General features: G+C 40.8%; 1 protein-coding gene across 1 annotated transcript; it reads right to left on the bottom strand.

Annotated features, from left to right (window-relative positions):
- Nucleotides 1-3,025: 3,025 nt before the first annotated feature.
- Nucleotides 3,026-11,362, bottom strand: NAAA (N-acylethanolamine acid amidase). The gene is made up of 9 exons (XM_010073687.1): nt 11,205-11,362; nt 9,676-9,802; nt 9,261-9,351; nt 6,456-6,532; nt 5,830-6,002; nt 5,258-5,320; nt 4,609-4,675; nt 4,031-4,059; nt 3,026-3,101 (listed from the first exon to the last, which is right to left on the bottom strand). The coding sequence occupies exons 1-9, from the start codon at nt 11,303-11,305 to the stop codon at nt 3,026-3,028; spliced, it is 804 nt and encodes a 267-aa protein (XP_010071989.1). The 5' UTR covers nt 11,306-11,362.
- Nucleotides 11,363-11,893: the final 531 nt, after the last annotated feature.

The raw sequence follows: 11,893 nt of genomic DNA, 5'->3' as shown, positions 1-11,893 counted from the left end.
TGAGGACCCAGAGCTGGATGCAGCACTGCGGGAGGGGTCTCATGAGAGAGGAGCAGAGGGGGAGAATCCCCTCCCTTGACCTGCTGGTCACGCTTCTTTTGATGCAGCCCAGGACACGGGTGGTTTCTGGGCTGCCAGCGCACCTTGCCAGGTCATGTTGAGCCTCTCATCGACCAACACCCCTGAGTCCTTCTCCTCAGGGCTGCTCTCTATCCACTCTCTGCCCAGCCTCTATTTGTGCCTGGGATTGCCTCGACCCACGTGCAGGACCTTGCACTTGGCCTTGTTAAATTTCATGAGGTTGGCATGGGCCCACCTCTCCAGCCTGTCCAGGTCCCTCTGGATGGCATCCCGTCCCTCCAGCGTGTCACCACACCACACAGCTCAGTGTCATCAAGCCATGCTAAAAATATAAACACCAAGAAACACGTGAATATCATTAAACTAAGACCAGAAAGTTATATACCCTTCTGGTTAGCAGAAAAAAAAAAAAAATAAAAAAAGCATTCAAATTGGCATAAGTGTTTTATTTTGTTGGCAATCAGGATATCTGAATGTTTATATAAACATATGAAGTACAAGGCTTTCTTTAAGAAAATAATTTAAAACAACAAAAGCAAAATAAATCAGACTTCTTCAAATCTAGTTTGCTTTCTTATTTAAATCTCACAAAGCACACACATTTCAATAACCTTCTCTGTGCCTGGGCCTGAGCACATTCTAAAGAGCTGATGAGACACAAACAGGAGGGGAGTGGACAGTTGTTTCCTGAATAGTCACAGCTACCAAATACTTATATGCTGTAGCTCTGTTCGTACACATTGAAACAAGTAAATTTGATTAAATTTATATCCCACTGAGAATCTGGGCACATGGCTGCCAGAAGATAATCAGCCTAACCCTGCTGGGGGCAAGAAGACTACACAACATTACACCCATAAGGATCCTTTTGTCTTTACTTGGGGGTGGCTGTTCCATAAAGAAAAGCTGCTGGGATCAGGAGTCAGTGCCAGCTCTGTGAATTAATGTAATTCTGCAATCTCAAAGATGTTGTGATCTCCCTTATTTACATCTTTCTGCAGGAACTCTGTGGTCAGCTTCACCAGTTCTGGCATACAGCTGCTAACACCATTGTACAAACTGGGTCAAGGCAAAGCTTGCAGCGCATTTATCCAGGGGATGCAGGTAAGTAGGTTATGACACTTAGCAAAACTCAGTGCAAGGAGATAAGGTGCTCACCTCTCCAGAAAGCTCTCTTAAGAACAGTTTGCATAAGCAGTGCACAAATACTGCAAGTGAAATTGCACACATCTGGAAATGGTACTCTTTATTAGGAGGAAATGTCTTCCTGTGAGGGGAGTGAGGCAGTGGCCCAGGTACTCTTTACCCAGACCCCTGACTCTTTACATCCTTCTATATTTCTGGGGTGCTCCCACAAAGTGCTTGAATTAGTACATGGACACAGCACAACCCAAGAAACAAACACAACCCCTCTGCCCTAAAGAAAGGAGTTGTGAACTTTTTATCAAAGGCAACTTGCAAACATAAAAAAGGAAAACCATCACTCTTGTAACAGCACTGCTATCCTTTCACAAGCTTCTCTCATCTATAGGGGAGAAATGTATTATGTATGATGTATTATCACATCTCCTAAACCAGCTCCTGGTTTCTGATGAATATGATCACCACACTGTACAGTCTGCATGCAGCTGGGGAAGGGGCTGGAAGGCAGGTCCTGTGAGGAGCAGCTGAGGTCTCTGGGTTTGGCTAGTCTGGAGAGAAGAAGGCTGAGGGGTGACCTCATGGCTCTCTCCAGCTTCCTGAGGACGGGACATAGAAAGGGAGGTGCTGAGCTCTTCTCCCTGGGATCCAGGGACAGGATGTGTAGGAATGATTCAGACTCAACATTACAAGACAGATCTACAGGCCATGCAAAATATATGAAATTTTTATTAGTCAGCACATAAGTACATTCAAGTTGCACAACTCTTTCCAAAAACAGTAAAAGCAGCTTTTATCCGTCAACATCTGCTAGAACATCAATATATTGCAATAAAATCAAACTCTGTTACAGTTCATTAACAGTGTAATCTGCAACACTTTGAAGAAGTAACAAGTCATTATTTACTGTGGTTCACATAATTAATAAGCCAAAACAATTGTACTGCTTGTGAGAGTGATTTTAAAAGCATATGCCAGTCTTGGAAAGCTTCAGCTTTTCATCCATTTTGTCTGTTGAAATAAAAAGAAAAATAAGAGAGCACAGGTTTGAATGGAATTGAGAACAAAATGCTTTAGAAACTCTAAAAGAAAGGAATTACTCTTGCTAAAATCGAATGTCCAATGTAACTTTTTAAAACTATTCAAACTAGAATGCAGCTTCTTGTGCTCCTGCCAAGCCCATGTAACCAGAGTTGCTGGGAACAGAAATAACGTAACTTAATATCTTCCTCTGAATGTATTAAAGGTACCAAATGAGGCACCTTGTGAGTTCAAGCACTTTGACTTTCTCTGCAAGTTCACAGGACAAAACCTCAAAGGATGTTAATGTTCTGTCACCCATAAGGGGCTGTCACAAATTAAGCTTGATCTTTTAGTGCCAAGTGCACCAACCCCTCCTGCTGGGATTAAGCTCACTCTGGCAGGGCTTCCTGTCATACTCAAACCACCTGGAGACATATGAAATTTATCACAATAATGGGACTGGTAAAAATAACAGCTAAAATGTTCATATAGGGAACCTCTACCTTTAGGTCACAAGAACACCCATCCCTTCCACTCTCATCACTTTTGCTGTGATAATCTGCAAGGGTTTTGCAAAAGAAAGTCAATACTTAACTCTGTTTTTGAAAACAACAAGGGAAGGTATTTACCCAAGGTCAGTAAGCAAACCAAGGGGAGAATCAGGAATTTGGACTAGGCCACTTGAGTGCCACTGCAATGCTTTGTCCCTCAATGACCCTTCAGCTGAAATTTTTATTTGAGTACAAGCAGCTAGGAGTACCAGCAAGCTACTTACACCTCTTCACTTCCCAGGTCTGATCCACGTCTGGTACTTATCTGGAAGTGCAGCACTCATGACTGTGGTATACACTGTGTTACTGGGAAGGAAAGAAGAAAAGAGTGAGTGACATTCCAAAGGCAAGAAGATTAATCTGTAAAACTAGCAAAGCAGCAGAACAAATTTTTAGTGGAAACAAGTGTTCTGCTGAGGTACAGAAGGGTTAGAAAAAGTGGGAGAGACACTGCTGGCACAAATGCTCAGGTTTTTTTTCCATTCAGTAAATCAAGCAAACTGTATTTCTACATCCATTTGATCACAGTATTAAAAAAAATAGTATTGCTAATCCTAACTGTCAAACAGATGTAATCTCCTTTCCAACTTTCCTCATACTTGTGAGAGAGAGGAGAAGTAGTCCTGGTACTAACTTTGAAGAAGCCATTGCCAAGCTCTAATGTGGATGACTGATCCAGAGAATATACTGAGCTCCATATAAAAAGTAAAACAAAATCAGATAACCTGCAAAGGTGCAATTTGTGGAACAATGCAGAACAGCAATGGCATACTGAAGTGAATCTCTCTTTAAAATCCAATAACTGGCATCTAAAAGCTATGTTCCCATTTACTGCTTGTTCTCCTTTTTACACATCAAGCTGAGCTACATCAGAAACCCCAGAGAAAGCCATTTTCTGTGTTAACACAAATCCAAAGATTCCAAAAGTGAAAGGGACAAATGACTCAGCAGTGCTGCTCCTCTATGCAATCATTTGTTTCACTACTTCAAATGAACTTCCAGTTACCGGGCTGAGCCTAACGAAGTGTAGTTTCTTGGCTAGAGTGGCAGACCAAAGAGGAAGGGGGCTGTGGAAATGAAAACAGAGTGCCACAAGCACAAGCAGAAATGTAAGCTGGGAAACCTCAAGATATCCAGACGGACACATAGTAAAATAAGGAAGTTTGTGATTGACTTTTAAGTGGCCTGAGGCATGGCAGGAGGCACTGATTGACATCTCTGAATCTAATACTTACTTGTTTAAGACTGGCTTCACTGACAACACCTGTACAGAAAGTTTGAAGAGTTGTCACTTTGGTAAATGAAGAGGGAATTAAAAGGTTATTTAGAAACAGTAGTAGGATGAAGTTATGAATAGGAATAATGCAAAGTGAAGTACTACTCTTGCTGGGTCCTTTTTAAAACAGACATTTTACAAAAATTTTTTTTAAAGCCCTCTGAAATACATAACATTTAAGTTCTCAAAACTAACTGGCAAATAATACTCATGTCTAACAGTTGGTCACTAGCTGTAATATTTAGAATTGTGCTTGAAATAAGGAACTGCACAAAGACAATGGTGATGGGGTTCACCTCTTGCACTTTCGAATTGGACTGGCAGGCTATTACAAAATGACTATGCAAGGGAGTTCAGAAGCATTTTAACAAACTTATCAGTCTTAAACCCTCCAGAGATGGTCGTGCAGTACGCCTTTTTCACCACACCTTCCTTGCGCAGCTTTTAAATCCCTGACAAAAATGCAACTGCACTTGCGCTTTGAAAAAGTATTAAGTCAAAATCTATGTGCCACAATGCAGAATTTAAGATAAATACCTTAAAGAGTGTGTCAAAATTGATATTCTGCTGTCCAGTAGCATTGAGAGCTTTGATGGCTGCAGTTCTGCAGGAAAAACACAGTATGAAACACACTTTACTGTTCCAAAGGCTACAAAGCACCAATATGAAAAATTCCTCTCTAAATGCCTTTACATTAAAATGCTTACTTTGGCCAAAAATAATCCAGAGCTGTGTGACTGAATTTAGTCTGACATTGCTGAAGCTACTCTTACTGCATCACTGAGTACAGAACAACAGAGAATCTACCAGCAGCTTTTTGCATACTACACAGCCTGAAGATTGAATGTCTGGGAGCACCTTCCTAGTGCTATCAAATACTTTTTCACTGTGAAACTAAATCCTTTAACTTTTATTAAACTTTGCTTTATAAATAAGTTTTTTGGTACATGCCTTATCCTTGCGATTTCTCAGGTTTTTTATGCCATTCTATGCCACACAGTCTTTCCTCTTGTATATTTGAATATCACTCCTTACCTTACCTGTTCCCTTTTGAGTGGCATTACAGAAACTCAACCACCTGCCTGCTCAACAAGCTAATACCTGCTCAGAGAATAAAATACTCAACTTTCTAGGCTTCTTCAAAATGAAAGTGTTATCTCACTATAGAGCTCCAAACTAAATTTACCTTCGATCATCAAAAGGAGGTGGTGTAGTCCAATGATCATAGTTTGTCTCCACACGAAACCACCTACAACACAACACGTAAACATCAAACGAATCAAAAGGTAAATCAGCAGGTAATTAATAAAGGCCAAAAATCAGTATTCGCCATATTGCCAAAAGGAAAAACCAAACCAAAACATCGTTCGTAGGAACAATTATTTCTGAGCCTTCAACCTTTCTACAACATCAGGTCAAAACTAATTCAGCATTGCTTAATTTACTCGTGCAATACTTGGCAGATAGATAGGAAAAGCCCTTGAGTCTTGTCTCCCTTGGAACCTGGCTAAAAAATAAACACTGGCAGATGTTTCTTTCTACCCTTGACCCTCTGGACTTCCCCAGCCTGTCAAGGTGATGCAATCCCTTCTCATAAAGAAGGGGCCAGGTTCCTTTCAGAGGCTCTCAAGCTTTCCCTGTTCAGCTGTAAGCATTAGCAAGAGATGAGCCTGAATTTCTCAAGAAAGTTGTGCCACTAACCCTACCTATCACTCAGAAGGGAGTATAAAAAAAAACCCAACATGTTTTTCTACTTACGCTCCACCCAAAGGATCAAGAGGCCAGAGATCTGCTGGCCCTCTTCTGTTCCTTGTTATGACCATGCCTTCTTTGGGTGATACACCTCCTACAATATAGTAAACTTCAGCAATGATGGGAGTGCCAGCTAGTCTGAGAACAGCTGACTGAAAGTTCTCTGCTCTGCTCAGGGTCTAATGCAAAAAGGAGATCACAGTGAAACAAAGAACACAGAGCATGGCCAAGCACAAAAACAAGCACTGGGACATCTTAAAGAGAGCAATAGGCCAAGTTTTTTTGTGTAAAGTGCTACCTGAAAATAGCTGAAAACAGCTTTCCAAACAGACTAGCACGTAAACATTAAATGAAAATGACTAGTAACTGAACTTATTAATCCCAGCTTTGCAAATACTCAAAGAAAACAGTAAATATACATACACACACATACCCACACATATGTACACAGTGAGAACTGAAGAAACTGATAAATCTGCCATTCATAAGACAGATGCATAACCATACTCTGCAAATACAATCCTCAAAGTCTTTCAACTTAACAGTAAAATTTGTAACATCAAGTTTACCAGGAGTTTGTAAGTACAAATTACATCACTGTGAAATATGAGAAAATAACTCGGTACACTTACATCTCGGACGAGCCAGCTGACAGGGTAATTCCGATTCAGAAAAGCAGCTATTGCATTTTCCCACCATTTACCACCGTCTGGAAAAAAAAAAAAGAAAATAAATTACTATACATGCATGTTGCGTAGGCTCTAAAATCTATCCTCTCACCTTCCTTTCTTCTCCATATCCCCTACCTAGCTCTGCAACCCTTCCCACTACTGCATTCAAAAGAGCGGCGCAATAAATTCTTTAATTCTCGAACTATACCTCTATCATCATAACATGAAATTCAGGCAGCTTATACCAAACTGACAAAGCACACACCCCCTCAAAGTAATGGGAGCCTCTGTACCATCTTGAGCTTATCAACACTGTTTAGAACACCGAATGCTGACAGTGCTCCTTTTCTACATCTATGTACTATATCTATCATATCTTGTATCTATACATAAAACATGCAGGATTTCATTTTACAAAATTTGTCTTTCAAATGCTCAGTTTTCTATATCACTAGATGTGGATATTGAAGTACCACAGAAAGCCAAATCCTCAGTGAAACAGGGCAGCTACGTATCGGCATAAAACATCAGCATTTCAGGAAAGGGGCTAACAAAGAGCATAACATCCAGGTGAAACTGCAGGTGAAATATAAATAGACAACATAATCCCAACTCAAGTTCAACCAGGGCAGCTGGATTAACACCCCTGCTTTCCAGAAAGCATCTCAGACCTGTAATGACAGCAGTGATCATTATCACAGTTTTTTGATGTCTTCTGAAAGGTACAACATTCCTGTGACCAGTGCTATGAAATGGTAGGGAGTCTGAGGCACAGTGTTCAGCCCTGTACAGAAAGTACACGGTATCTCTCAGAACTTCACAGTGCAAACAATGTCAGCCAAACACTATCGCATTCCTTGCAGTATTGATAACTTGCTAGCTGTTCTGTTTTTAAACTGTTTTTATTCATAGCTGAACAATAAGCAATGAAGAGTCAAAGGCGGCTCTAACAGGGTCTAGCACTTGGTAATGCATGCTGCTAAAAGGACTGCAGGTCTGTTTGTCTGATATTATGGTCTACAGCTGTCAGCTCAAATAAATATTGGCATTCATCACCTTTCATTCACTTACTTACATTACAGTTCATTTACTGAAATATTCCAGCAACAGGAAGATTTACACAGAAATCATGAAACAGCTAAAAAAGAGGCAGTGATGGTATTTCTGTGTTACTGGAGAAAATTGGAAGAACTAAGAAAAACAGATGGTTGTTTATAATTACTCATATGCCAAAACCAACAAAGCAAGCAGAAACAATTATGCTTGTCACTTGATAGACCTTCACCCTAATTTCAAGTCATCCGCCTTTCCTGCTACAGTTCACATGCTTATTTCCCTAAATTTTTAGTTCAGTTACACAGCGATAGATAAAGCAGCAAGCAGTCAGCAATAACCATGAACACAGCATTTGTTGAGTGAATTACTACTGTCTGTAGTTAAAAAGTGACTGAAGTCAAGGCACACAGATGAGGGACAGCACATCAGCTCCTGACGGACAGGACGGGCCCTTCACACACTAAAGGTTGGAGCACTTGATTCCTCTGTCAGAATCGGGAGAACAGAAGGGGTTTGTGCACAGACCGAACCGCCTCACTGTTGTCTCAGATGATCCTTATCCTGAGGGTTGAGGCACACTGCTGAGAAACAGCAGGGAGAGCACAATGGCACTCGTTTTGTCCCCAAATCATGCCTGTTCACAGACCAACATGAGAAGCAGGCTCTTAAGAAAAAATGAGCGTAAACTATGGAAACAATCTAGTGAATGCAACAAAGCAGTATTAACAAAGGAAGCGGAATCAAAAGGTGCACGTGATCCATAGCAGAATCCCTACTCAGATAACATATACAGTGAATAGTGTTTGCATAACAACTAAAATTTTTGAAAACAAAAGTTTGTCTAATTAAAAAGAAAAGAAGAATTGCTTACCACAGTCACAAGTTAAAAATCAACATTTATTTCAGACATTGGTTCTAACTTGGCTATTTGTTAGAACTGGAAACAGTGTAGTCAAAAGAAAAGCAAAAAGTGTCTGCTTCTTAAAAAAAAAAGGGGGGAGAAGGGATGGAAGAGGCAAACCCAAGCTCAGAGCTAGACACACCTATCAATATTTGTAGAACTCAAGCACTGATAGAAAAAGGCACTGACCCTTCCTCTGCCTTCCTGAGTGTTACAGGCCCTTTTATTGTCAAGTTTTAGTTCTCAATAGTGACATCTCAACTTTACTACCAGATCTTTCCTCAGCCGCCTTCCCAGCATCTCTGTGCATTCTCTCAAGCCCTTCTGCCTTTCCGAGATCATTGTCTTACGCTTCTCTTCCCAGCCTCTCTTTCAAGCTGCCTTATGGGGACAGAGAAATATGGAATACAGAGAAAGGGACAGAGAACTAGGAAAGCAGCTGTTTATTTGCTATCCACAACTGCATCTTTTTCTCTCAGCCTCTACCCTCCCATGTCCAATCGCGTCTCTTAAACAGATCACGTTAATTTCTCTCTTAAGGCTTTCCTCAAGGTTCTCTGTCACCTTTGACACTTTTCAAGCTCTGATGACACTCTGCTGATGCACAAATTCCTCTCTCCTACGCAGCAGACAAAAAGTGGCAGCGCATGTACTTTCACCCCCTGAGGGCCAGAGAAGTCATTCCATTTCAGCTCCTTCCTGGCACCCTTTACTGTATTTTTCCCTCTAGAATGTGAGAAAAGGGCTAGAGCAGGCAACAATCAACAGAAACAGTGCACATAAGGTCAAGTGTAGAAGACTTATTTTACCTCGTTCATCACCGGAGATTGTGAACTTGTGTGGACTTTGTCCAGTCCATAAGCCTACGTAACCAAGAAACGTGGTGCCTTGATATGCTATCTGAAACCAGGAAACATACAGTATTTTAGCATTCCGGAACAGAACACTACCTAAAATATAGGCATCATTCTGAAGCAGCACCCTGTACTTTTTCCTGTGACTTTCATACCTAAGTTCTCTTTACAGAAGTTTATCAGCCCAAACTGCATGTCCAGAAGACAAAGAAAACCAGCCTTCATCCCACATTCCTGTGGTGCTCTAAAAATCCAGTAAATTTGGAATTGTAACCACATTCCTACACTAAATCCTGCTGCCTACACAGCTGTAGGCGAGTACCCCGTTCCTTCATGGAATACCCCCAGCCATGTCACCCACAGATCATACCTGCTCATTTTTTATAAATCGCACATCAATTGTAATCTTGCTTAACAGATCGACAAAATCATAATCCAGGTTCCGACCATGGTAAATGTTTCCTTTGTCATCCTGAGCAACAATACTAGTACAGAACCTTCAAAAGCAAAAAGGAGAAAGAATGATTTAAGAAAAAGCTATGACAATGCTTTCAATATTACATTCTAGTTGAAACAGATCAACATTTTAGGAGTAACTGAGTTTATCTTCTGCAAAACATTTTCCTAATGTAAGCACAGAAATAAGAGCTTGCATTATATCATTAACACTTATGCTTCCCAACCTGAGAGAACAGTCTCATCCTATGTTTTCTGGTTACATTTCTTACAAGTTTTAATTTCAAATTTGAGGGGAAAAAAAAAACAAAACAAGGACAGAATGGTTTGACTGAAGCTCTGCATAACTACACAACACTATGACATCCTATGTGACTTATGCACAACATCGATAAAGGAAAGTCCCTTCCCACAGAGTCTTAACAGAAAACTGTACAATATGTCTCAGGTCCCACTGGGCTCAGAAAGTCAAAAACCCCACTACTGTCCACATCATGTCAGATATTACAGACCAGATAGGAAGCAGCATTTCCACTTGGGGGGGGAAAAAAAAAAAAAAAAATCATTCTTTTATTTTACTATTTTTCTAAATTGAGATAAAAAGCTGACATCTAAAATATCCACAAAGTATCAGTCTGAAACTTTCTGGATTACATTTTGACAATTACAGATTATTTCATTTTAATTTGGACCCCATTTATATTTCTAATGACAACTACATAAAAAGCTCAAAGTCCTTTCAAACTGAAAACATCAGTTGTTTTTTAAAGTGGCTGCCATTTCAATACTAGTCTAACCTCTTCTTCAAAACAGGAAGTGTGCTGAAATTCCCCGTTTAGTAACAGTCTCAGTTTTGGTTGATGGGCCTTCCCAGGGCTCAGAATGCTAAGGGGCCTCTGTTAAATACTAAGAGAGCTAGCATTTAAATGATCGTCTTATCGTCACTGTGAAAATTAATCCAGAGAACAGTTTGGAAACAACTTTATCTGAGATGAACAGTTAAACTAATTAGACTACAAGTAATTCTTCTAGTTTTCTTTTTGGTGAAATATGACAATTTAAGTGACAAAAAGAAAGGAGTCCATTACACTTAATTTTAGAACATTAATGAACCCAACTACTTTGAACAGATGGCCCTTCCTCATTAGCAAAAGTTACTGTCATGCTTTTATACCTTTATATAAATATACTTACACAAAACATTACAGCTACACATTAGCTTTATTAACAAACAAAACCACTGTTCTACCTTTCTCCTTCAATTCAGGATACAAACTGCCTAAGGAGAATAAAACCTTCCAGCTGAATGTATGAAATAGTATCAGAACAAACAGCACGGATCATCTACCACAGGTCTTCATCCACCTTTTTGTGCGCTCTCCCACGCTAAACTAAAATGAATCTCTACATCCATTTCTACCAGATTGGGTAAGCACCACTTACGCAGTAGACTCGTAGGCGAAGTTAAGCAGGACTCCATCTCCAAGGCTTATTCCCAGTGCTTTGCACATTCCCAGAATTTCCCCCACGAAGGGCTGCGGCATTAAGAACTCCAGTTCTGCTGCTAACGGCTGAATAACTTCGTGGACCCATTTTGGTACAGTTTCACTGCAAAACACTCAAGGCATTAACTGAGAGAAACACAAAGGTTTACAACTTACCTGCAGTGTTCAGGTACTGAAGCAATCTGCCACTTCCCCGACCAGCCTGTCCCAGCTGACCCTGATTGATTAGTGATTTCTCTGACCAGCCTGTCCCAGCTGACCCTGATTGATTAGTGATTTCTCTGACCAGCCTGCCCCAGCTGACCCTGATTGATTAGTGATTTCTCTGACCAGCCTGTCCGCCCCAGCCTGTCTCAGCTGACACCGATCATCGGCTGACAGCCTCTCGCTGTGCTGTAACAGACATCCCTGCATCCCATCAGCTTCTGCACATCCCCAGCGAAGCCTGCACAAGCTGAGCTTAACATTTAACAGGGGCTTCACACTTGAAGGATTTTTTATTTGCACTACGGCTCTGCCCAGACCCATTCCTAAACACATGCATAACGCATCGGGACTGGGGTAAACCCCAAAACCCCCTCTGAATGTCCGAGTTGGGAGAAGTTCCACAGCAGCACCGGGGCTGGC

Source organism: Pterocles gutturalis, unplaced genomic scaffold, assembly GCF_000699245.1.
Source record: "Pterocles gutturalis isolate BGI_N339 unplaced genomic scaffold, ASM69924v1 scaffold32402, whole genome shotgun sequence".
Taxonomy (NCBI): Eukaryota; Metazoa; Chordata; class Aves; order Pterocliformes; family Pteroclidae; genus Pterocles; species Pterocles gutturalis.
This window is presented reverse-complemented; position numbering and strand designations above follow the sequence as displayed.